This window comes from Salmo salar, chromosome ssa12, assembly GCF_905237065.1.
Source record: "Salmo salar chromosome ssa12, Ssal_v3.1, whole genome shotgun sequence".
NCBI lineage: Eukaryota > Metazoa > Chordata > Actinopteri > Salmoniformes > Salmonidae > Salmo > Salmo salar.
Genome location: NC_059453.1, coordinates 60,235,854 through 60,263,832, shown reverse-complemented (window position 1 = coordinate 60,263,832; position 27,979 = coordinate 60,235,854). Strand labels below are relative to the sequence as shown.

General features: G+C 42.4%; 1 protein-coding gene across 4 annotated transcripts; it reads right to left on the bottom strand.

Annotated features, from left to right (window-relative positions):
- Positions 1-178: 178 nt before the first annotated feature.
- On the bottom strand, positions 179-24,892 carry LOC106565405 (NGFI-A-binding protein 2). Of its 4 annotated transcripts, XM_014132500.2 has the most exons (8): positions 19,325-19,786; positions 9,672-10,595; positions 7,420-7,553; positions 5,682-5,733; positions 5,233-5,347; positions 3,040-3,225; positions 2,720-2,807; positions 179-1,546 (listed from the first exon to the last, which is right to left on the bottom strand). In XM_014132500.2, exons 2-8 carry the CDS (start codon positions 10,584-10,586, stop codon positions 1,540-1,542), a joined length of 1,497 nt encoding a protein of 498 aa, XP_013987975.1. In that variant the 5' UTR covers positions 10,587-10,595; positions 19,325-19,786; the 3' UTR covers positions 179-1,539. The 4 variants fall into 4 exon arrangements, with proteins under 4 accessions (XP_013987975.1, XP_013987972.1, XP_013987973.1 ...); XM_014132497.2 differs by lacking the exons at positions 2,720-2,807; positions 19,325-19,786 and adding an exon at positions 24,734-24,892; XM_014132498.2 differs by lacking the exon at positions 2,720-2,807 and having other exon boundaries at positions 19,484-19,785.
- Between the last annotated feature and the right edge of the window lie 3,087 nt (positions 24,893-27,979).

Genomic DNA, 27,979 nt, shown 5'->3' with positions numbered 1-27,979 from the left:
CACAACAAGAATTTTAAAACAATAAAATAACATTTATTGAGATTTAACAAAATAAATAATCTGCTGTTCAGCATAACAAACGGAGGAGGTTGTTTAATGCTTGTGAGGCAGGAGGTTACAGTTTAGGTACTTCATGGAAATAATGTGTCCATTCCAAATTGCACCTTTTTTTCTTATATAGTGCACCACCTTTGACTAGAGGTAGGCCCTGGTCAGAAGTAGTGCATTACATAGGAAATAGGGGACCTTTTCGGATGCAGAAAATGTAATGTCCTGGATTCTCCCTGATTTCCTAACCATCCAAACACCTTTCTTTTAAACATTCATTCCCAGTAACATCTGACTATGTATTCTTACAAAAAAAGTGAATTCTCCAAAACTCCATAATCAAAGAATTTAGTGTTTGATACGACATACATACTGTATTCAAAAAATAACATTGGGAGATGAGCATTCTTGTCTTTGTTAACTTAGTAATTGCCTCAAGAGTTATGCAAATTATTTTTGCTTGTTTAAGCCTTATTAAGTTAAATCAAAGAATGTTCAGTTCACCAACAAATATAATCTAAGGGCTCAATAGTGTTAACATATTAACATCCAAACCCACCCCTCTAAATTAACAGAGTTTCAGTGGGTGTCAGTGACAGTTGCTGCAGTATTGGAAGAAAAAGGCATCTGAACCTGATTATCTTCTCTGTACACATTGCCTTTATCATCTAACGGTCAACACTCAAATTAGTGACACTTTGTAAAACCAATCTTTAACGGCAGTGTCATAACAGATACTTATCCAAATCTCAGTGACAACCTTGTATCAACAGAACGAAAATAGCACCAAAAGTTAGTCATGATATCAACATTTTGCATCCATTGTCCTGGGGGCAGGGTGGGGGAGGAGGAGATTATGGGGATTGGGATTATGTTCAAAGTGGGCAAACTGAGACATTGTCACATCAGTGTGTGACATACCTCCTACATTTGTGTAAGTGTTACCGTAGCCCTGTGGATGCATGTGGCTAATGCCCTCGCAGGGCTGTTTGGAGTGTTTGGGCACAGTATATACAGAGGTAAAGTTGTAGAGTGCCTATCCCTCAATTTCAGTACTGGAGGGCCATAGTATTAGAAGGTTTATGATGCTTTACCTCTCCCTGAACCACCCGATTCAGCCCATCATGGGCTCCGTCCCAAATAACACCCTATTCCCTATGTAATGCACTGCTTTTGACCAGAGTTCTGATCAAAAGTAGTGCACTATGTAGGGAATTGGGTGTCATTTGGGATGCAAAATTGATTTAGATTGGAATGATTCATTCCACCTCCCCAGTACTCCCAAGTGTCAATGGTTTAAGTACAGATGGAAAGCCTGCTGAGTTGTGCCCTCCAGGATCTGAGTGGAGCTGAGAGGCAGGGTTGTTATGGGTTCTCGGGATGATGAGTGGTTGGTTTCACTACTTTCCTCCGTGGTCCGAGTCATCTTTGGTGCTGCCAGGGCTGCTGCTGCTGCACACTGCTATCGAGCCCCTCCTCTCCACCTTGACCTCAAAGTCTGGAAGAGGAACGATAAGGGCTGTTAGCCTATATGGAAGACTGAGACAATATGATGACAATAAATTATTACTTCCCCTGAACATTTGATTGGTATAGAGTACTTCACTTAATCAAAAATAATACAAAGGGGAAATACAACACCATGCAACTATGGTAGCATTCTTTAATATTTGAAATGTAATATGTCAAGAACTTGAATTTAAATGTCAAGGGTTCTGTCTGCCAAAATGTGAACCCATTTATAAGTTAATAGGATAATATTGTAGATGGAGTCAGTACAGTCAGAGAAGACAAGTCATGTTGCCTTGAGTTAGTGTGAGAGAAATGGAGAAGGAAACCAGGGTGAGTGAGAAGAACAACGGACGACGGAGGGGAAGTGAGAGGGAGACCGACGTCATAGAGAGATGAAACATGTCATTTTGGTTGTTTTTCCCCTCTACTTAAGAAGTCGAGGAAGAGGTAGAAAAAAAAGCCTGTGCCATTTCCCTGCCCACAGGTTTTTATTTTTGTTCTCTGTCGCCTGGTGAGTCAATGCAACGCCCCTCCAATTACCGCCCACTTCTTAGCCCCCTCTCTCGATCCATCCCGCCCTTCAGCCCACAAGCCTAACACAATGTGACGTCAGCTGGTGAGGAGTGAGGGGGGAGGGGGTTCCGTTTCTACTGCCCCCACAGCACTTCCTCTGGCCCCCCACCATTATTCTTTCTATCTCCCACTCTTTCTCTCCCACTCTCTCTCTCTGTCTCCCTGCATCTTCTCCACCCTGTCTACTGTGACAGCCCAGTACTACAGCACAGTAGCTTTATTAACATCTCAATGGCTTCACTTTTACATTTTAATGACGAGTGACAAGATGTGACGGGGAAAGGGTTAAGTACAATCATTTTAAGTGTCGCTATTATTAACATGTGCTAGAAGACCTCATGGCAATTTGACTGTGCTAACATCCATGTCAACTTTCCGTATGACTTTCTAATCTAAACTGTAGCTGGATGTTCCCTCCTCAGCCTCCCCTCTCTATCCCAAACTCATTTCTCTCCTTTCCCTCTTCTCCAGTCCCAGCTAGAGAAACAGCTCTGGATAGTGGGAGGCATCACCCTAGACAGCAATACTGGCTATACAGGGGCAGTATGTTAAAGTGATAATGTAAGTTTGTCAAATGTTTTCATACCTCGAAAGTGGTTTAATATCAGGAGACAATGTCCAGTCAATGTCCCAGGACATTTGTTGCGTTGATTTAGCTCGATTCCGCTGTATGTCTCAAACGAATAGGAAAGATAGGCACCGTTTAAAAATGATGAAATTAGACATTGCCTATCTTTCCTATTCATTTCACATAGAGACATGTAGCCGAATCTACACAACAAATGTTGTGGGACGGACTCGTCTCAACCAATTTTTAGGCCTGAAAAAGTCAGACTATCACTTTAAGAGTGTTAGCATGATAACTCTTGCATGATAATGTTTGTAAGCCATTATTCAGAAAGTCACCTGTGGTATGTGTCCCCTCTGACCTAAGGCTGATCTTGCCAGCTCGGTCATGTGACACCATCTTAGCCAATCGCAGCCCCTCATCCATGAGCGTTTGTTGCATGAGATGGCGACTCCAGTTGGCAGGGATGGAGGTGTCGGTGGAGGGGCGGGGGGATGGAGATTGGTTGCACTGTGAGGCTACGTCTATTAGGACAGACAGGGTTAGGTGTGAATGCCATTTTGAACCAATCATATATAGCTGCTTCTTGACAAGACTGTGGCTGCGTCAAGAATGGCATCCAATTCCCTATGTAATGTACTATTTTTGACCAGGGCCCATAGGGCTCTATATAGAGAATAGGGTACCATTTGGGACATAGCTGGACACTACAGAAAACATGAACTATTACCAATAGTGCTTTGTAGTCAGTGGGGCTCTGTGACATTTAGAGAAACACATAAAGAATGTCTGGGAATGAAATATGATTAAGTGACACTTACTGTACAAGATCAGCGCTAAATGTGTGGAACAATTACTGTATTTACATGCAAGACTTACTGACTTGAGCTGATATACATACTAGTGTTAAAGAAAATATATTTGGATCTGGACACTGTATGGACAGTTGAAGTTGGAAGTTTACATACACCTTAGCCAAATACATTTAAACTCAGTTTTTCACAATTCCTGACATTTAATCCTAGTCAAAATTCCCTGTTTTAGGTCAGTTAGGATCACCACTTCATTTTAAGAATGTGAAATGTCAGAATAATAGTAGAGAGAATGATTTATTTCAGCTTTTATTTCTTTCATCACATTCCCAGTGGGTCAGAAGTTTACATACACTCAATTAGTATTTGGTAGCATTGCCTTTAAATTGTTTAACTTAGGTCAAACATTTCAGGTAGCCTTCCACAAGCTACCCACAATAAATTGGGTGAATTTTGGCACGTTCCTCCTGACAGAGCTGGTGTAACTGAGTCAGGTTTGTCAGCCTCCTTGCTCGCACAAGCTTTTTCAGTTCTGCACCACAAATTTTCTATGGGATTGAGGTTAGGGCTTTGTGATGGCCGCTCCAATACCTTGACTTGGTTATCCTTAAGCCATTTTGCCACAACTTTGGAAGTATGCTTGGGGTCATTGTCCATTTGGAAGACCCATTTGCAACCAAGCTTTAACTTCCTGACTGATGTCTTGAGATGTTGCTACAATATATCCACATAACTTTCCTCCTCATGATGCCATCTATTTTGTGAAGTGCACCAGTCCCTCCTGCAACAAAGCACCCCCACAACATGATGCTGCCACCCTGCGCTTCACAGTTGGGATGGTGTTCTTCGGCTTGCAAGCCTCCCCGTTTTTCCTCCAAACATAACAATGGTCATTATGGCCAAACAGTTCTATTATTGTTTCATCAGACCAGAGGACATTTCTTCAAAAAGTATGATCTTTGTCCCCATGTGCAGTTGCAAACCGTAGTCTGGCTTTTTTATGCCGGTTTTGGAGCAGTGGCTTCTTCCTTGCTGAGCGGCCTTTCAGGTTATGTCAATATAGGACTCATTTTACTGTGGATATAGATATTTTGATTTGCACTTTTCGCACCAAAGTACGTTCATCTCTAGGAGACAGAACATGTCTCCTTCCTGAGCGGTATGACGGCTGCGTGGTCCCATGGTGTTTATACTTGCATACAATTGTTTGTACAGATGAACGTGGTACCTTCAGGCGTTTGGAAATTGCTCCCAAGGATGAACCAGACTTGTGGAGGTCTACAAATTGTTGTTCTGAGGTCTTTGCTGATTTCTTTTGATTTTCCCATGTTGTCAAGCAAAGAGGCACTGAGTTTGAAGGTAGGCCTTGATATACATCCACAGGTACACCTCCAATTGACTCAAATTATGTCAATTAGCCTATCAGAAGCGTCTAAAGCCATGACATCATTTTCTGGAATTTTCCAAGCTGTTTAAAGGCACAGTCAACTTACTGTATGTAAACCTGTGACCCACTGGAATTGTGATACAGTGAATTATAAGTGAAATAATCTGTCTGTAAACAATTGTTGGAAAAATTACTTGTGTCATGCACAAAGTAGATGTCCTAACCGACTTGCCAAAACTATAGTTTGTTAACAATACATTTGTGGAGTGGTTGAAAAACAAGTTTGAATGACTCCAACCTAAGTGTATGTCAACTTCTGACTTCAACTGTACCTTGTGTTAAGCTGTCCAGACTCTCTCCTGATAAGCTGTCCTCGTCAGCCCTCTGGGACACACCCTCTGAACCCTCCACACCATGGAGGGAGGACACACACTCCGACACTATCACCTGAAACACACACCAAACGTCATAGTGTGTGTGTTACAATGCAATTACTACTGAAAAGTACTAATGGCATAAATTGATATATAGTATAGGGCAGCTTGAAAAGTAGCCATGGTATAAATTACAGTGTATGAATTTTTGCCATTTCATTGATTTATTCTAATTACAGCTTATTCATTGTCTACCAATGCTGGATCAATATGGTACTAATATTACGTTGACAAAACAGCTTTTGTACACACACTAACTAATTTAAACAGAGTGAGATAGAGTTTGATAGAGTTTGATATAGTTTTAATCTTTCTTGTTAGGGGTTCAGAGACTTTAGCCCACTCACCTCATGTTTCACTCTCTTTTGGGATGGTAAACTGCAGTCATCTGCACTTGTTCTGTAATAAGATAAATAAATCATAAAGTAAAAGGGCAATCCTCTTGTGCAAACTCCAGGATTCAGTTGGTCCTGCTGTCTGTTAGTTCATTAGCAAGTAGTAGCTCATTATATCCAATTAAAATATACTGAATAAAAATATAAACACAACATGCAAAGTGTTGGTCCCATGTTTCATGGGCTAAAATAAAAAAATCCCAGAAATGTTCCATATGAACAAAAAGCTTATTTCTCTCCAATTTTGTGGACAAATTTGTTTTCATCCCTGTTAGTGAACATTTCTCCTTTGTCAAGATAATCCATCCACCTGACAGGTGTGGCATATCAAGAAGCTGATGATTAAACAGCATGATCATTACACAGGTGCAACTTGTGCTGGGGACAATAAAAGGCTACTCTAAAATGTGCAGTTTTGTTACACAACACAATGCCACAGATGTCCAAGTTTTGAGGGAGCGTGCATTTGGCATGCTGACTGCATGAATGTCCACCACAGCTTTTGCAGTACATCCAACCGGCCTCACAACCGCAGACTACATGTAACCACGCCAGCCTAGGCCCTCCATATCCGGCTTCTTTACCTGCAGGATCGTCTGGGACTAGCCACCCGTACAGCTGATGAAATTGAGGAATATTTATTTCTGTAATAAAGCCCTTTTGTGGGGAAAAACTAATTCTGATTGGCTGGGCCTGGCTCCCCTGCCCAGTCATGTGAAATCCATAAATGATGGCCTAATAAATTTATTTAAATTGACTGATTTCCTTCTATGAACTGTAACTCAGTAAAATCTTTGAAATTGTTGCATGTTGCGTTCATATTTTTGTTCAGTATATAAAAACTGATGCTGTGTAACCAAAACTTGAGGCGATGTGACTAACAGTAAACACATACATTATTCATTGATTTTGAAAGACATATAAAAAAATCTTATTGATTATATGAGGCGCTTGAGTTTTTGAAAGTGCTTTTATTTAGCTGATCACAAAGTATGACTTTGTTTTGGAGCGGATGCACCGGCTGCAGTGCTGTCTGACTAGTAGCATGACATTCGCCAGCCTTAGCTATGTGTGCTGTGGCAGTTCCCAGCTTTCCCGCTGTTCTATACGTCCATCTCTCTTCGCCCCTATGCTGCCTGCAACCATATAGTAGTTTCTCTACGCTCATATCTGGTTGAGAACAGGACATCATATATTTTCATTTCTCATATCATAAGTCTCTCTATATTTGGGTTTCCTTGAGTGCGTCCCAAATGGCACCCTATTCCCTACAGACGTAGGATCTTAATTTGAGCCAGTTTTCTTCAGCACGAACATAATCCTGCAGCAACAGCAAATGTGAATTATTATGTGGATTATAATGAATGGACATATTTGTAGGGGTTGATTAATTTTTCATTGGGGCAAATCAAGTCAGAATTTTCTAAGTGGAAATTTATAACTTTAGATGCCTTTTTAAAACTCAAATACATTTACATTTGAGTTAGCTTTTTCTGCTATGCAGGAAAATTCTCAGCAACAAAAGAGTGGTCAAATTAAGATCCTATATCTGTATGTAGTGCACTACTTTTGACCAGGGCCCATAGGGGACACAGCCTAGTTGTAGAGGAAGAGACAGAAGGTGAGAGGGTGGGAAGGTCATCAGACGGGGGTGGGGAAGCTCCTAAACTGTGGAACCTCTTGCCCTTACCTGGCATGCTTGAGTGTGGAGGTGTAGGCGCATTCTCTTGCCACCTGTCTAGCCAATGAGAAGAGCTCTACCCGTCGCAGAAGCAGAGCGTTGTCACGCATACAGAACTGGGCGGCAGCTTCATTGATGATCAGCTGAACATGAGGAGGACATCAAATAAGGTGAGAGGGGAAAGAGAACATTAGAATGATATGAACACTATGATAAAAAAAAAAATACAACCCACTGGGCAAAAACTGGTTGAATCAACTGTCACAGTTTTCTCCTTCGTCTGAAGATATCTCAAAATCATTGTCAGAAAAAGTGGACCAATACGCAGCGGATTGCGTGCTCAACATCATTTTTAATAAATTATGATGTACACGGACAAAACAAGAAACACGAATGAACCGGTGACAGTTTTACAGGCTATACATAAATCTAGCAGTGTAAAATAAAATAACCTACAACCCCAAGAGAAAAACACACACCTAATATATGACTCCCAATCAGGAACAACGATATCCAGCTGTTCCTGATCGGGAGTCACAAGACTAACACAGAAACAGAACAACTAGAAACTACATACAACACACAACTTCTGCCACGTCCTGACCAAATACTAAACAACTACTCCCTCTGCTGGTCAGGACGTGACAGTACCCCCCCCCCCAAAGGTGCAGACCCCGGAATGCACCTTAAAAGAAAACACAAAAAAATCCCCCAATACAAAAAAAAAATAAAAAACTAAACAAAAAGGGGAGGGAAGGGAGGGTGGCTGCCGTCAATGACGGCACCTGTGCTACACCCCCCCTCCCCAACCCACCTATATTGGAGGCGGCTCAGGTGCGGGACGTGGGCCCCGCTCCACCCTCGGCGTCGCCCACTTAGGTGGCGCCCCTGGCCGCGTCGGAGGACTGGTGGGCGACCCTGACTGCTGGCGGCCGATTCCTGCTGTGCCCGGCTGGCGGGCGACTCTTGCTGCGCTCGCCAGGCTGATGACCCTGGCGGCTCCGGCCTGGCTGATGACCCTGGCGGCTCCAGACTGGCGGGCGGCTCTGGCGGCTCCAGACTGGCGGGCGGCTCTGGCGGCTCCAGACTGGCGGGCGGCTCTGGCGGCTCTAGACTGGCGAGGCTGGGCTGACGCACTAGAAGCCTGATGCGTGGGGCTGGTACTGGACGTGCCAGCCTGGAGACACGCACCTCAAGGCTAGTGCATGTAGCGGGAAACACTGGACCGTAGAGGCGCACTGGCGGTCTCGAACGCAGGACTGGCATCACCCCTACTGGCTGGATGCCCACTTTCCCCTGGCACATGCGGGGCGCTGGTACTGCGCGTACCGGCCTGAAAATACCCGGCCTCGCCACAGCACCCATCACCCCAAAGCACGGGACCTGTCCAGTATGTCTCTGCCCAAAAAGGGTACGGGGAGCTGGCCTGGGGCTCCATCCACGCCCAGCCAAACTACCCTTGTGCCCCCCCAAAAAAATTATTGGGGCTGCCTCTCGGCCTCCCTTACCAGCCGTGTTCCCCGGTCCTCACCAGATTTCCTCCGCTGCTTGGTCCTTTTAAGGTGGGTTGTTCTGTCACAGTTTTCTCCTTCGTCTGAAGATATCTCAAAATCATTGTCAGAAAAAGTGGACCAATACACAGCGGATTGCGTGCTCAACATCATTTTTAATAAATTATGATGTACACGGACAAAACAAGAAACACGAATGAACCGGTGACAGTTTTACAGGCTATACATAAATCTAGCAGTGTAAAATAAAACAACCCACAACCCCAAGAGAAAAACACACACCTAATATATGACTCCCAATCAGGAACAACGATATCCAGCTGTTCCTGATCGGGAGTCACAAGACTAACACAGAAACAGAACAACTAGAAACTACATACAACACACAACTTCTGCCACGTCCTGACCAAATACTAAACAGCTACTCCCTCTGCTGGTCAGGACGTGACATCAACGTTGTTTCCAGGTCATTTGAACCAAAACATTTAATGTGACGACGTTGAAGCAACGTGGAAAACTGACTGGATTTGAAAAAAAGTAATCAATGGAATTTCATGTTTTTTTCACCCAACTTTTAACCTAAATCCAATGACATGGTGACATTTTTGATTGATTTCACATTGAATTCAGGTTACTTGACAATTCAAAACTAGACGTTGAACTGACGTCTGTGCCAAGTGGGAATGCTCAAGCCTCACACATATACTAGTACACAGATAACTATATTAGTGGAAACACTGATGCCCTCACCTCGTGGTGTGTGAGCTGCTTGCCCTCCCTCCTCTTGGAGTCGAAGCGGCCGTAGATGAGGCTGTACTTGCGGATCTCCTCCTCCATGGCCATGTCCTGGGGTGCCATCTTGAAGATGTGGCCCACCGTCTTGGCCATCTTCTTGTTCATCCTAAGGAGTGTCTTCACCTCTCTGGGGTCCGACCTGGGCAGGGTCCTCAGGAGCCTGTCCACGCTCTCCCCCACTGCCCGTGTCGTCTCCCCGTCCAGCTGGCCCCCAGGCCAGGCTGAGAGGACCACCGAGGAGAGGGAGGAGGAGGAGGCTGGGGGCGTGGAGGGACCTGGGGTACGAGGGGGGAGTAGAGGTGGGCTGGGCTGCTCCTCGTCCACCCCTGAGGCTGAGACCGAGGCACTGTTCCCATCCGGCTCTGGGCTGAGCCAGTGGGGGTCCATTGGGGACAGCATGCCCCTGTAGTGGGTGTCCGGGGGCTGTGGGGAGGCCTGGGAGCAGGGGCTTCTGGGGCTCCCGCTGTGCATAGGGGTGAGGCACGCCCTGTCCTCCCTGTCGAATGGCGACCCCGGCTGCCCATTACTCAGGGACTTCCTGGGTCCTCCAGCGGCGGTTCCGCTGGCACCCGTCCCGTCCACCTTGAACAGCGGGATGCCGCCCAGGGGCACGTTGGCCAGGGGCTGGTTGAAGAGGGCCGGGTTGGCTGCCCAGTCGCGGAGGGCCTTCTGTAGACGGCGCACGTGCAGTGGCTTGGTCGCCATGCCGACCAGCGCCATGATCTCCAGGAACTCATCCTCTGCAGCCTCACAGAGCTGCTGCAAGTCGTCGCCGCCCTGCTGGATGAAGGTGTCGTAGTAGGCCAACAGGTTGGCCCTCTGCAGCACCCGGTACAGCTGCAGCTCGCCCAGCATACGCGGCAGAGACATGGCGTAGGACTGTAGACAGGAAAGGAGGAACAGACCGGAGGAGAGTTACTCAAGACTAGAGGTCGACCGATTCATCGGAATGGCCGATTAATTAGGGCCGATTTCAAGGTTTCAAAACAATCGGAAATTGGTATTTTTGGACGCCGATTTGACCAATTTGTATTTTTTTATTTTTTAGACCTTTATTTAACTAGGCAAGTCAGTTAAGAACACATTCTTATTTTCAATGACGGCCTAGGAACGGTGGGTTAACTGCCTTGTTCAGGGGAAGAACGACAGATTTTTACCTTGTCACCTCGGAATTCAATCTTGCAACCTTACGGTTAACTAGTCCAACGCTCTAACCACCTGCTTTACATTGCACTCCACGAGGAGCCTGCCTGTTACGCGAATGCAGTAAGAAGCCAAGGTAAGTTGCTAGCTAGCATTAAACTTATCTTATAAAAAACAATCAATCAATCATAATCACTAGTTAACTACACATGGTTGATGATATTGCTAGTTCATCTAGCCTGTCCTGCGTTGCATATAATCGCTTAGGTACAAGTTGCTCCAACCATAAACATCAATGCCTTTCTTAAAATCAATACACAAGTATATATTTTTAAACCTGCATATTTAGTTAATATTGCCTGCTAACATGAATTTCTTTTAACTAGGGAAAATGTGTCACTTCTCTTGCAAACAGAGTCAGGGTATATGCAGCAGTTTGGGCCGCCTGGCTCGTTGCGAACTGTGAAGACTATTTCTTCCTAACAAAGACAGCCGACTTCGCCAAACGGGGGATAATTTAACAAAAGCGCATTTGCGAAAAAAGCACAATCATTGCACGACTGTACCTAACCATAAACATCAATGCCTTTCTTAAAATCAATACACAGAAATATATATTTTTAAACCTGCATATGTAGCTAAAAGAAATCCAGGTTAGCAGGCAATATTAACCAGGTGAAATTGTGTCATTTTGCGTTCATTGCACGCAGAGTCAGGGTATATGCAACATTGTGGGCCGCCTGGCTTGTTGCGAACTAATTTGCCAGAATTTTACGTAATTATGACATAACATTGAAGGTTGTGCAATGTAACAGGAATATTTAGACTTAAGGATGCCACCCGTTAGATATAATACGGAACGGTTCCGTATTTCACTGACAGGAAAAACGTTTTGTTTTCGAGATGATAGTTTCCGGATTCTACCATATTAATGACCTAAGGCTCGTATTTCTGTGTGTTATTATGTTATAATTAAGTCTATGATTTGATAGAGCAGTCTGACTGAGCAATGGTAGGCAGCAGCAGGCTCGTAAGCGTTCATTCAAACAGCACTTTCGTGCGTTTGCCAGCAGCCCTTCGCAATACATTGCGCTGTTTATGACTTCAAGCCTGTCAACTCCCAAGATTAGGCTGGTGTAACCAATGTGAAATGGCTAGCTAGTTAGCCGGGTGCGCGCTAATAGCATTTCAAACGTCACTCGCTCTGAGACTTGGAGTAGTTGTTCCCCCTTGCTCTACATGGGTAACGCTGCTTCGAGGGTGGCTGTTGTCGATGTGTTCCTGGTTCAAGGCCAGGTAGGAGCAAGGAGAGGGACGGAAGTTATACTGTTACACTGGCAATACTAAAGTGCCTATAAGAACATAAAATAGTCAAAGGTAAATGAAATACAAATCGTATAGAGAGAAATAGTCCTATAATTCCTATAATAACTACAAACTAAAACTTCTTACCTGGGAATATTGAAGACTCATGTTAAAAGGAACCACCAGCTTTCATATGTTCTCATGTTCTGAGCAAGGAACTTAAACGTTAGCTTTCTTACATGGCACATATTGCACTTTTACTTTCTTCTCCAACACTTTGTTTTTGCATTATTTAAACCAAATTGAACATGTTTCATTATTTATTTGAGGCTAAATTGATTGATGTATTATATTAAGTTAAAATAAGTGTTCATTCAGTATTGTTGTAATTTTCATTATTACAAATAAATAAATCGGCCGATTAATCGGTGGCGGCTTTTTTTGGGCCTCCAATAATCGGTATTGGCGTTGAAAAATCATAATCGGTCGACCTCTACTCAAGACTCCACTTAAGTTTAATAAATGTCTCATCAATGGAAGGAGAAAACAGCTATGATGTATTGTGTTGTGTGGACAGAATGCTTTATACATTTTTTTGCTGTATGGAATAATCCTTCCTCCCCCCTCCATTCTCTCTCCCTGCTTCTTTCCCTCCCTACCCCCCTCTCATCCATCGCTCCCTCCTCGCTCTCAATCCCCTCCCTCCTTCACCATCTCCCTCTCTCCCCTTCCCCACTCTCATGTCTTTCTCTCCCCCATCTCCACCTCTCGCTCTCTCTCTCCTCTCTCCCACCACAGACATGATATTGAAGCATAGATATGCGTCAAGAGAATTGACACAAGTCAATACATTGCATTCAATGCAAAAGGATATTCAGGCAGACAGACTCTAACCTCAACCCTAAACCTAGCTTCATGTCCACACCTTGGCTCAACCCTAACCCTAAGCCATGGGGTTGGAGCTATGGTTAGGGTTGAGGTTGGAGTTAGAGTTGAGCTTGGATGTGGACAAGAAGTTAGGGTTATGGCTAGGGTTACATTTGAGCCAATATGTGGACATGAATTGAGGGTTAGTGTAGGGTTGAGCCAGGAGTGGACATGAAGCTAGGGTTATACTCTTAGAAAAAAAAGGGTTCCAAAAGGGTTCTTCGGCTATCCCCATAGGCGAGCACTTTTTCACTTTTTGTTTCCAGGTAGAACTATTTTGGGTTCCACGAAGAAGCCTCTGTGTAAAAGGTACTACATGGAACTCAAAAGGATTCTACTTGGAAACAAAATTGGTTCTTCAAAGGGTCCTCCTATAGGGACCGCCAAAGAACCCCTTTTAGGTTCTAGATAACACCCTTGGAAAAGGGTTTTGGTTAGGTTAAGGGTTGAGCCGGGATGTGGACATGAAGTTAGAGTTAGGTTTAGGCCCTAGACATCACCCTAACCATAATCCAATTAACAATGCATTCATTTGCCCCTACCCCCACTACATGGCAGAAAGGTAGGGTTAATGTGTTTTTGAGTGACATCGGAGGTTGATCCTAGAAACACAATTCACATATGGGATCATTCAGCAGACGCTCCCGATGAACACAAGCCTACACCTGACCGGGGGACCGCCATGACCCGGCATATGAAAGTTAAAGTCAATCGACCCAAAATCATTTTTTACCTCCATTGGACACAATGGCCTTGCAGTTGTAGAAGTCTTAGAATGAATTCTGAAGAGAATGTCAGTAAAAAAAAATGGATTGACTTGAAACTTGAAACTGCCTGCCTGCCGGCCTGTGTGTGTCTGTCTGTCTGTCTGTCTGGGGAAAGACAGAGCAAGATACAAGAAACAGGAAGGGAAGGAGAGAGAGGGGAGGGGAAGAGAGGGGGAGGGGTGGAAGGGTGAAAGAAGGGGGAGGGAGAAAGAAGTGAAGGATGGGGAGATAAAGAGGAAGTAGAGACAGAGAAAGAGGGAGGCAAAGAGAGGGAGAGAGAAGGAGGGAGGAAGAGAAAGAAAGAAGAGAGAGAGCGAGAAGGAGAGGGGGATACGAGAAAAGAGAGAGAGAGAGACATGTCTGTCACATGTCTGTCTGTGAGTTTATACAGTGCCTTCAAAAATTATTCTTATCCCTTGACTTATTCCACATTTTGCTGTTACAGCTTGAATAAAAAATGTATTGAATATATTTTCTCCCCCATTTACACACAATACCCCAGAACAACAAAGTGAAAACATTTTTTCAAATTTTTACAAATGTATTGAAAATTAAGTACAGAAATATAAACATACAGTTGAAGTTGGAAGTTCACATAAACTTAGGTTGGAGTCATTAAAACTGGTTTTTCAACCACTCCAAAAATTTCTTGATAACAAACTATAGTTTTGGCAAGTCGTTTAGGACATCTACTTTGTGCATGACACAAGTAATTTTTCCAACAGCTGTTTACAGACAGATTATTTCACTTATAGTTCACTGTATCACAATTCCAGTGGTTCAGAAGTTTACATACACTAAGTTGACTGTGCCTTTAAACAGCTTGGAAAATTCCAGAAAATGTGGTCATGGCTTTAGAAGCTTCTGATAGGCTAATTGACATCATTTGAGTCAATTGGAGGTGTACCTGTGGATGTATTTCAAGGCCTACCTTCAAACTTAGTGCCTCTTTGCTTGACATCATGGGAAAATCAAAAGAAATCAGCAAAGACCTCAGAAAAAAAAATGTGTAGATATATATATGTACTTTGGTGCAAAAAGTGCAAATCAATCCCAGAACAACAGTAATGGACCTTGTGAAGATGCTGGAGGAAACCGGTACAAAAGTATCTATATCCACAGTAAAATGCATCCTATATTGACATAACCTGAAAGGCCGCTCAGCAAGGAAGAAGCCACTGCTCCAAAACCATCATAAAAAAGCCAGACTACGGTTTGCAACTGCACATGGGGACAAAGATCGTACTTTTTGGAGAAATGTCCTCTGGTCTGATGAAACAATAATAGAACTGTTTAGTCATAATGACCATTGTTATGTTTGGAGGAAAAACGATGAGGCTTGCAAGCCGAAGAACACCATCCCAACTGTGAAGCGCGGGGTGGCAGCATCATGTTGTGGGGGTGCTTTGCTGCAGGAGGGACTGGTGCACTTCACAAAATAGATGGCATCATGAGGAGGAAAGTTATGTGGATATATTGTAGCAACATCTCAAGACATCAGTCAGGAAGTTAAAGCTTGGTCACAAATGGGTCTTCCAAATGGACAATGACCCCAAGCATACTTCCAAAGTTGTGGCAAAATGGCTTAAGGACAACCAAGTCAAGGTATTGGAGTGGCCATCACAAAGCCCTGACCTCAATCCCATAGAAAATTTGTGGGCAGAACTGAAAAAGCTTGTGTGAGCAAGGAGGCCGACAAACCTGACTCAGTTACACCAGCTCTGTCAGGAGGAACGTGCCAAATTTCACCCAATTTATTGTGGGTAGCTTGTGGAACACTACCTGAAATGTTTGACCCAAGTTAAACAATTTAAAGGCAATGCTACCAAATACTAATTGAGTGTATGTAAACTTCTGACCCACTGGGAATGTGATGAAAGAAATAAATGCTGAAATAAATAATTCTCTCTACTATTATTCTGACATTTCACATTCTTAAAATGAAGTGGTGATCCTAACTGACCTAAAACAGGGAATTTTTACTAGGATTAAATGTCAGGAATTGTGAAAAACTGAGTTAAAATGTATTTGGCTAAGGTGTATGTAAACTTCCGACTTTAACTGTAAGTATTCACACCCCTGAGTCAATACATGTTAGAATCAACTTTGGCAGCAATTACAGCTGTGAGTCTTTAAGAGCTTTGCACACCTGGTAGTACAATATTTGCACATTAATACTTTTTAAGTTCTTCAAGCTCTTGGAAGCTGGTTGTTGATCATTGCTAGACAACCATTTTCAAATCTTACCAAAGATTTTCAATACGATTTTAGTCAAAACTGTAACTAGGCCTCTCAATATCATTCAATGCCGTCTTGGTAAGCAACTCCAGTGTATATTTGGCCTTGTGTTTTAGGTTATTGTCCTGCTGAAAGGGGAATTTGTCTCACGAGTGTGTGTAGGAACGGACCAAGGCGCAGCGTGCGTATCGTTCCACATCTTTATTATATAGTGAAACTTAGCCAAACAAACAATAAACTATAAACAAACAACAAACCGTGACGACAGAGGTACAACATGCACTAACTCAAAATAATCTCCCACAAACACAGGTGGGAAAAACAACTACTTAAATATGATCCCCAATTAGAGACAATGATGACCAGCTGCCTCTAATTGGGAATCATACAAAAAACCCAACATAGCAAAAAGAAACTAGAACACAACATAGAAAAAATAAACCAGATAAACCCCCCAGTCACGTCATGACCTACTCTACCATAGAAAATAAGTGCACTCAATGGTCAGGACGTGACAGTACCTCCCCCCCAAAGGTGCGGACTCCGGCCGCAAAACCTGAAACCAAGAGGGAGGGTTAGGGGCGGTGTCTAGTGTTGGTGGCGGCTCTGGTGCAGGACGAAGAACCTTCTCATCCTGCGGACGTGACACTCAGTGTCTGTTGGAAAGCAGACTGAACCAGGTCTTCCTTTAGGATTTTTCCTGTGCTTGGCACTATTCCATTTATTTTTATCCTAAAAAACTCCCTAGTCCGTGTCGATGACAAGCATACCCAAAACATGCAGCCACCAACATGCTTGAAAATATGAAGAGTGGTACTCAGTGATGTGTTGGATTTCCCCAAACATAACGCTTTGTATACAGGACACAAAGGGAATTCCTTTGCCACATTCTTTGCAGTTTTACTTTAGTGCTTTATTGCAAACAGGATGCATGTTTTGGAATATTTTTATTCTGTACAGGCTTCCTACTTTTCACTCTGTCATGTAGGTTAGTATTGTGGAGTAACTACAATGTTGTTTTTCCATCCTCAGTTTTCTCGTATCACAGCCATTAAACTCTGTAACTGTTTTAAAGTCACCATTGGCCTCATCGTGAAATCCCTGAAGGGTTTCCTTTCTCTGAGTTAGGAAGGATGCCTATACCTTTGTAGTGACTGGGTGTATTGATAGACCATCCAAAGTGTAATTAATAACCTCCCCAGGCTCAAAGGGATATTCAATGTCTGCTTGTTTTTTTTAAATCTACAAATAAGTGCCCTTCATTGCAAGGCATTGGAAATCCTGTGTTTAAAATTCACTGCGCGATTGAGGGACCTTGCAGATAATTGTATGTGTGGGGTACAAGGATGAGGTAGTCATTCAAAAAAATCATGTTAACCTTTTACTGCAAAATCTCTGTGTTCTTGGTAGTCTTAAATAAATCTACATTGAAACAAAAGTATTACCCTCACACAAATGTTTATGGGCTTTAAAAAAAAAACTAAATCTGTCAGATATAGAGTTGAAATGTATTACATTTTTTGCATCCCAATATGACACTTTATATACATCACAGAAGACGTTTGACATTTCCTGTGTAAAGGAAAAGTGTATTAATTATGAAATTATGAAAAATATTAATAACATTCCACCCATGAGGCCACTAGGGGTGTACCCTATTATTGCACCATGCAATTTATTATGTGACTTGTTAAGTAAATATTTTCTTAGGCTTGCCATAACACAGGTGTTGAATACTTAATTTTTATGTTTTATTTTATTTCACCTTTATTTAACCAGGTAGGCTAGTTGAGAACAAGTTCTCATTTACAACTGCGACCTGGCCAAGAAAAAGCAACGCCCCACTTAAGCCCCGTGAGGAAAACAATTCGAGCTGTTTCGAATGGAAGTACCAAATTCGAGCTGTGTCTAAGGAAACCTGGGCCAGTGCAGCCCAGTTTCACAACTAGTGCCAGCTCGATTAGAATTCGGCCTGGTGGAGCCGTTACTATGCAACCACCAAACTGATCACTGCTGGATACTGACACAATGTAGCTAGCTCGTCTGGACTTGTTGCTGTTAGCTAGCACTTAGACAAGCAGTACTGCAGTAGTCAGACATGACACGAATTAGCACCATAGCTGGGTCCTAGCTGGCACTACACAAAGTTTTATGAGAACAGTCAGCCCTCAAATGCTAGCAAATCAGAGTTGAAACAAGCTAGCTAGCAGGAATTTTTGCTGGCCAGGTCGTATTGAAAGATGGCTAGCTACATTATATCAAACCTGTCGTCTGGTTTGCTTGGTTAGCTAGCTAGCTAATAGCCAGTCTGATGGCAAATAAGGAATTAAGCTAGCTAGCCTGTTGTGCTAGTGATGACGCTAATCGTTTATCTAGCTAGCTAACGTCAGCAAGCCAGACTCACTCAGATTAAATATATATATATATATAACGTTAGTTACAGCATGGTGAGGGTGAATTAAATTCTTCAACATCTTGCTAGCAACAAGAAAATATGGAAAAAGTCAAGGGATGGGAATACTTTCTGAAGGCACTGTATGTATGTATGTCTGTCTGTCACCAGTTTTTGCCTAATGCTCAAACATCTTGATCCATATTTATGCATCAATTTCTGAGGCATACACAGCACATGCGTCAAGACGCATACCTGTTCGCAATAAATGTATTGAGAATTTTGTCACATCTTTTGACTATCTGTTATGTTGCAGAATGTCTCATATAAGAACACATGAAGTCAATATCAATCAAATGTCTTGTATAAGAAAACACTAAGTCTACTACCATTTTTTTCTTTTAACCCAAATTACACATGAGATTCTTATACTAGCCTACTTTTCCCGATAGTTTATTATTATTGATGATCATCTTTGACAACACTTCACGTGTGGGTGCCCAATCCTCGTTACCTCAAATATGCAGGATGTGTTCTCCAATTACGCATGTACAAAATGTACAGTTTAGACATGCACAATTATTTTGTTTTTTCAAGATCTGAGAATTAAAAATAGTTTGTTAAAAATAGTTTGTCTATTCTTATGAGGACAGAATTTGCGAGCACAAAGCGACGGTTACGAAAATAATAATTTAAAAAACAATGACAATAGTATTAGGCGAACATCCATAGTGCAAGGCAATACCAGACGATCCATATTTCTACGGAACTAAACACGCATGTGAAATGTAATATTTCATCATAAAAATGTAAATAACTCCAGCATAATCTCTCACCTCTTTCAAATCGTCCGATGGCTGAAATGGCAGAGGAGACCTGCGCGCGTTGAGTGACCCGAATCCAGTTTTCGCGCAATCTGTTGAACCTCGTAATAGACTAGATTATCTAAAAAATTAATTTACATTAGCAATCCTAATTGTTATCTCACTTTTTACCTTATCGAAAGTCTCATCCCTCGACGACTCTTTTTTTTAAAGTCCCATCCAGTCCCGTTAACTAAGTTTCCATCAATGTAAGAGATTTGATAAATACATACTTTTTTAAAAGCTATTGTACACAGCCTACTGTAAATGCCTTAAATGTATTTATATAATCGCTTTATTTCCCTGTACAATCGTTATCTTTCTCACTTCTGACTGCTGTTGACACCAGCTAAATCCCATAACTCGTCTGAATTCGTTGGCAGTTATCTTCCCCCCGCGAACCGTATTGGTTGCTGGCTGCCTTTTTGCTGGATGTGTGGGTGCGAGAAACCTGGGGGCGGACGCCATCTGACCGAAAAAGAGCTTTCCTCTCTCCCGGTAGAGAGGCGGCTTTCAAATTGGAGATGTGGGAGGCGGAGGTCTGAAAGACTGAGGTTTGCTTAGTAACCCTTTCATTTTCGGATTTTATTTGCCCACTTTTCAATAAGATGCACCTGTCTAAAATGAGCCTTTTAATAAAAACTGAGGACCACATAGCCTACCATTCTGCCTGGTCAGTCACAGAAATGTGTGAGGTGAGCTGTATGCTTCTATAGGCTATGCTGCTAGCCTAACCTTCAATTTAATTCATCTCCTTTTATTGTACTAGAAAAGTTATTTTGGTACTGTTTCACAAATAAATATTATTGATCTACAGCACAGTCGTAAACAACATATACATACAGTAATAGCCTAACAGTGCGGCATAATCATCAAGTGGTAGGCAAATGGTGAAGGACTGTTTCCGATCGTTTGGGTAAATTCTTTGTGTGACGCATGAGACAGGGGATTCCCCGATGATGCAACAGGCATCACTGTGAATTTGATTTACACTAGGTCTACAACATTGCAGTTTTTTCATTATAAATAGGCTAATTTAAAGGGAAAATCAGCAGTTGAAACAATAATAAAGCATAATCTCTTCCCTGGCCTGTTTCAATGAAAAGCAAAGGAATGGGGATGGAGAAATGTAACCACTCTTAAAATTCAAAGACAGAGCTATTATCAGGATAAGGTAAAACCCAGATGCAGACCTTGTCGAAGTAACAATGTTTATTACAGCAACAGGGGCAAAGGTACAGGACTGCAGGCAGGGTCAGGGCAGGCAGAGTGGTCAGGCGGGCGGGCTCAGGGTCAGGACAGGCAAGGGTCAAAACCAGGAGGACCAGAAAAGAGAGACTGGGGAAAAGCAGGAGATAAATACAAAAAATGCTGGTTGACTAGACAAACAAGACGAACTGGCAACAGACAAACAGAGAACACCTGTATAAATGGAAACAGGAGATAAAGGGCTGTGAGACATGGGTTTAACTCAGGACACATGAAAGGTGGGGTGTATATGAAGGGTACGGGGCAACAGAAGACGAACAGCAGAGGGACTGCCGTGGCAGAGCAGGGAAGGGTGTTGTGTGCATATTCCACCCACACAAGCTGCTGGCTCCAGGTGGTGGGGTTGGCGGAGACCAGGCAACGCAGAGTTGTCTCAAGGTCCTGGTTGGCTCGCTCCGACTGGCCATTGGACTTGGGGTGGAACCCAGAGGACAGGCTGGCCGACGACCCAATGAGGGTGCAGAACGCCTTCCAAAACTGGGACGAGAACTGAGGACCCCGGTCAAAGACCATGTCCACAGGCAGTCCATGGATCCGGAAGACGTTCTGCACCATGAGCTGGGCCGTCTCCTTGGCCGAGGGTAGTTTGGGGAGAGGAATGAAGTGGGCGGCCTTGGAAAACCGGTTGACCACAGTCAGGCTCCAACATGACTGGCCATGATTGTTTTGATTGGTTTAACTTGGGGACAAATTGATTAAATGGTTTATGTTGAGTATAGCTGTGATTTTGCACAAAGCAACATTGTCTCTATCATGTCCCTCCTTCGGGTCACCATGTAGGCGTTGAAGCATGCTGACATGTTCTATCTGAGCCCTCTCAACTAAATAAGCAGGGCCGGTCCTTGCCGTTCTGCCGCTATAGGCGAGACCAAAAAATGAAAGTTAAAAATACTTATTTTCATGATGTTGAAAATACATATTTTACAAACGTTCAAAATATGTCTTTTCTGGATGTTGAAATTAGGCTAATTTTTGGTTCTGAAAGAAAGTTGAAAATAAGTAATTTATAGACATCTATATTTGGGCCAAATCAAGGCTGGTCTAGACCGGACAAAATCTGAACCAAACATAGACGTCTAAAAGGCGTCGGCCCTGTACCAAATAAATACGTCCAAAAGGCGTCAGTCCGTGCTTACTGAGTTGTAGCTTACAGTGTTGTCTGGTATTGAATTTTATGAATGCCCATTTATGTGGTAAGCCTACCATTTGTAAAACACAAAAAAAAAACATATCCAGACAGGACCAAAAAAAGACGTCACCTTATGCTTACTGGGGTGTAGCCTACCATGTTGGCCTGCAATAGAATTTTATCCATGTTGCAGGCCCACCATTTGTAAACCAGGTAATTGCATTGGTTTATTAGTCCTGATTCCTGTGACTAATCAATTTGGCTATTTAAGCTCTGAATATCAGCTACCCAACTTTATCATGAGTTATCATGAGCCTATTTGCAATGTGTTTACACAGCAGGAAATGCAGAAGTATTTTCTTTTTCATTATGATCAGCTTGTCAAAAATGTGCAGATACAAACTTGAAACCACTGGTCATGACAATGGGGTGAAACTCCTGGACAACAGTTGTGATTGTAATTCCATATTGTCCATTTTAATTTGACCTGGCCTGTTTTTAGGATATGTTGTTTGTTAACATGACAACTCATTTTTAATTTGGTTGAGTGCCATTTAGGTTAGGCTATTTGATCTGAGAAACCTGCATGTTGTTCGTCTCATTACAGTGTCATACATTTTATCTCCAGGCTGTAGGCTACAGAAAAGGCCACATACTGTCTACCATATCCTATATCAGCTACATGATTTATGTTCACAAATGTTTTTGACAAAACGTTGGTGGAGCGCCGCAGAGTTGCTTCTCTCCAACAGCATCCTGGAGAGGCACGTTGGACAAAGTGGGCACTGCTTCCCAAAGGGCGACATCAGCTCTCACCTAAAAAACCCATATGCCACTGGTTGAGAGAAATTGTCAGTGTTTTTGGGCAGAATTAAGTGATGTATGTGTTGTTGTTGGAGGTGCGGCTTGGCCAGTTTAGCTCAGAAAATGCCGCCTCGTCAATCTACAGCCATAGGTGGCCGCCTAATCCTGCCTAATAAGCTGGCCAGCCGTGCAAATAAGCAATACTTTTTCTAGATATCAAAATACGTGTGTGTGAAATGAAAGTCTACAGATTGAAATGAAAACTAAGCTATAGGCTACACTTTTTCTATTAGACCTATAGTACACTTTCCTAACATTCAAATAAGAGTAGGCCTATTAGTTGGACCAGAGAATTCAGATTTAGTTTTGAATACGAAATAATGATTGCCCTCTTAAAATATCAGATTGACTATCTTCAAATTCGTCGTACATGTAATTGTGTGAATAAAGGTGATATTTTTAGGTCTTCTGAGGCAGAGGACACCCACAGTGTGTTCAGTCCATCCTGCCTCCTTTATATCCATCCATCTCCTGCCTGTCACTGACTGACACAAATCCCCTGGAGAGTGAGCTGTGCCCCCTGCCGGTTGCAAGCCCCCCTTTCCTACCTCTCTCTCCCCCAGACCTCCCCCTTCTGAAAGCCCTGGTTGATCTCACAGCCGCCCACACAGACTATTCGCACACACACAAGTACACACTCTCTCTCTCACACACACACACACACACGGACACTCCTTGAGGAACACACTTTAATACAGCATCCGGAATGGGCAGAAATAGGCTAGAGAATGCAATGCACCAGGGAGTGTGTGGGTGGGTGGAGAAGGCAGACATGAGAAAATGGATGGTGTTTGACAGTAGGAAAAAGTGACTGCATGATATCCATGTTTGCATTATTGAATAAACAATGACTTGTTTTGTTTAAATAGGGAATAAGTCAGAAAATAGTTTGCCTATTATAATTCTAGTCTTTGAATTATTATTTCATTATTAGTCCTTTATAGACTAATTTGAAGATAATTACTTGAAGATAATACAATTGCAGACCCATATCTTTTTATTTATATAAAGAGAAACATTATTATTAACGCTACATTCATCCTCTTTTCTTTGTACTCAGTTGCCATTTAAAGTTGCATTAGAATTTTTCTTTGAGCGAGCGTAAACTTGTTCTGGCAAAGATTGGGTTAATCTAGGGGAAACAAGGTTGTTGTAACGGCCGTCGTTCAAATGAGATCAAGGTGCAGCGGAGGATGTGTTCATCTTCAGGAATTTATTAAAGAAAGAACACGTTAGACAAAAACAAGAAACCGACAGCCAAACAGTCCTGTCAGGTGCAAACACTAAACAGAAACAATTACCCACAAAACCCAAAGGAAAAACATGCTCCTTATGTGTGACTCCCAATCAGCAACAACGAGCTTCAGCTGTGCCTAATTGGGAGCTACACATGGCCCAAAACAAAGAAATACAAAAACATAGAGAAAGGAACATAGAATGCCCACCCAATGTAACACCCTGGCCAAACCAAAATAAATAACAAAAAACCCCTCTCTATGGCCAGGGCGTTACAGTTGTGGTTTGTGTACCGTTGGCAAAATGTCCTTTCCTATTAAAGCCATAGGCAAAGTCATTGGTCATATTCCCCCTTGCATGTGTTGTTACTTTACTTTCATTAATCTGATGACTGTTATTTATCTAATCAGCTAATGATTAAATTAATCATGTAACAATTAACTCATTAGGATTTGGGGCACCATGAGAGCGGTTCTTTAAAGAGTTACTATCTCCGGAATTATACTCTAAAAGGTCTTTACCTATCACATCCATAAACAGTCAACTTATCATAACCTTGTATCATATCATCATTCTTTACAGTCGTAACCTTGCATCTGCAAAAACCTGGGCCTTACTTATGATTCAGTACTACACAAATGGTTTACTTATTTATTTACTAGCTAACTAAATGGTAACACAGGATAAACATACACACTTAATACATTAGAAACAGGTCCCTAGCGGACTGACAACAACATGGCTGCTTGTTACAAAAGACATGGAGTGGGCGAGAGAGAGAGGGACAGATAGACTTAACGTTGGTACATTTAGAAACTACTCTCACTTATACTTTGCACACGAACCGCTGCCTGCTTAGAGTAAGAAATCATGAATGTATTTACGTGAAAATCCTTGTTTTCTCTCTGTGGACAGGGCCTTCTTGGAAAGGGGGTTGGACCTTTTCGCGGGACGCTTGTAAGGCTCTGATTGTCCAAACGGGGTTCCTCTGTTGTTCAACGGAACTGACAAATATAGGGGAGGAAATAAACAGGTGATGACTGAGTCCAGGTGAGTCCAATATCGCTGATGTGTGTGACGAGGGAAGGTAGGTGTGCGTAATAGATGGCAGGAGTGCGTGATGCAGGGCGTGACAGACAAGCTCTATGATCTCACTTAAGGGGGTGGTGACTATTTACCACTCACATCTCTCTCTTAACAAAAACACTTTCATCATTGTTCATATAGCACGCACAACGTAGAGGATGGACATTTCGTAAATGTAGTGTGTTACAGTATTTTCTTTATAACAATTTTAATGCCATTACAAAATAACAACCAAACCGACATCAGTGTTCTTTTAGGTCGCCTCTGACCATTCCCCACGTTCTCTGTTAGAAAGATTGTTCCAGTATTCGCTTTAGAATGTGTTAGAGTTTCGGCAGGAAAATCTGTGAAATAAAGGCATATTCCTTTGGTGAATTTGGAGAGGAAGAGACCTGAATGTTCTTTCCTTGATTTACAACAGGGCGTGAGCTGTCAACCCACACCAGTTCCCTTCTCCCCACCTCTGCGGGTGAGAGGGGGTCTGGTTGAAGTTATTTATTTCAAAGCTTATCTGACCTATTTGGATCCTCACAGGACAGTCATGACACATGCATCAACCAATGGTTGCATGCCATGTCATCGACTGTGTCATCGATTGATATATTGCAGTTATTCCGCGTTCAAAACAACTGGGATCTCGGAATCTCAGACTTCCAACTTCAGTGCGTTCAAAACAACTGGGAACTCTGAAAAAAACTAGCTCAGACTGGGAAAAATTAATTTGAGCGGTCATCTAACTCGGGAACTCGGGCCTCTTTCTAGAACTCCGACTTTCTGACCTGAAGATCACTGACGTCATGATTTGAGTTCCCAGTTGTTTTGAACGTGGCATTTGCTGATACGTAAAATACCTATCCTTTAACGCCAAACACAGGAGATGAGAAGCAGGTACAGGGACTGAACCATTTAATATAGACAGACATACAACGGAACAAGAACAGCGTCTGGACATAAACACAACACGACAAACAATGCTACAACAGGGAACAACCCAGAGGAGCAGACATATATGCAGAGGCAATCAACAAAGGGAGGGAGTCCAGGTGAGTCCAGTGAGCGCAGCTGCGCGTAATGATGGTAACAGGTGCGTATGATGACGGGTAGCCTGGCGCCCTCGAGCACCAGGGAGGGGGAGTGGGAGCAGGCGTTACATATCCAGACGTTGTAAGAATGGGCATGGGTCAGCAATGCGTGGGCAGAGGAACACGCCCCAAATATCTGTCGGATGACCAGTTGACCTTTCTTGGGTGCGTGAAATCACTCCGAGCCCTTACCAAAACACAAAACATGGTGGACAATTTCTCTCGCCTCGGATTTAAAACCAGTAGTAATCATCAACTTCAATGACAGTTATCTTAAAATTAAAAAATATATCTGATATTCCCGCACCCCAATAACATTGTCGCAGAGGAGGGATTGCAATGGGCACACACTGGCCATGCAGTAGCCAACTAGTTAGTTAATAGTTAGCTAATCGTGAACACCAAACGACGACATTAGCTAGACTCCGGAGCTCATGGGCACACGGGCTACAATAACTAACTGGTTAGCAGTGGTGTAAAGTACTTAAGTAAAAATACTTTAAAGTTCAACTAAAGTAGTTTTTTGTGGTATCTGTACTTTACTATTTATATTTTTGACAACTTTTACTTTTACTTCATTACAAGAAAATAATGTACTTTTTACTCCATACATTTTCCCTGACACCCAAAAGTACTCGTTACATTTGACTGCTTAGCAGGACATGAAAATGGTCCAATTCACACACTTATCAAGAGTACATCCCTACAGACTCTGACCGGTGGACTCACTAAACACAGATACTGTGTTTGTCTGAGTGTTGGAGTGTGCCCCTGGCTATCCTTAAATTAAAAATGACAATTGTTATGTCTGGTTTGCTTTATATAAGGAATTTGAAATGATTTATAATTGTACTTTTACCTGTAATACTTAAGTATATATTAGCAATTACATTTACTTTTGATACTTAAGTATATTTAAAACCACATACTTTTAGACTTTACTCAAGTAGTATTTTACTGCGTGACTTTCACTTTTACTTTAATCATTTTCTATTATGGTGTCTTTACTTTTACTCAAGTATGACAATAAGAGTACTTTTTCCACCACTGCTGGTTAGACATGATGACACCATGGGCAACACTAACTGGTGACTAGTTCTCTTTCAGACAAATATGTTCAACTCATAGTTAGTTTATCAACTGACCACCGTATTTAGGATAGAAACATTGCTGAAATGTAGCTAGCTAGGCAGTAGCCAAACTAGCCAACAAATCGTGGATTACCTATTATTTGATATATGTAGGTTAATTTACTCATATCAAGCAACAGACAGTTTGTGGAAAGGTACAAATAACAATTAGTGTACTCGTTTAATGAATGATCGGACAGTGAAACTTAAATTGATCGATAGCTAGCTGGTGAAGCTTTCATTTATTCCCAATTAATTAAACTGAAGCTAGGTTTCCCAAATCATGTTTACTGCTCATGCAGGCGAGCTTCTGTGTGGCGTCACACATCAAGAAGTCTCAACCTATCCTCCCGACGCAACTCATGAATATTACTCAAATCTGTCAAGTGATTGGTTGAGCCTTCTTGGGTGCGTGACCTCACTCTCATTTCTCTCATCCTTATAGTTTTGCACTTCCTAAAATATATGCTCATTAGGAGTCAATGCATATTATAGCGATCAGCTATGTTTATTTTACTGTAATACAATGTACAGACATTTGTGTAAGGTGCAATGTGTATGTCCAATATGAAATTAGCAGTGACGATGCTGGGGGTGTAAACTCTGTGGAGTTGCTCCTGAGTAGAATGGTGCCCTTTTACTGGGACACAACATACAGGGTTTGGCCCGGTGTAGGCTGTCATTGTAAACAATAATTTCTTAACTGACTTGCCTAGTTAAATAAAGGTACAAAAAAAAAGTGATTTGTAGATCAGTCAGTCGAACAAACCCAATATCTGTGGGGCTTCTCATGGCAAAATTATTTAGCTGAGTCTATCTTTAACAATGTTGT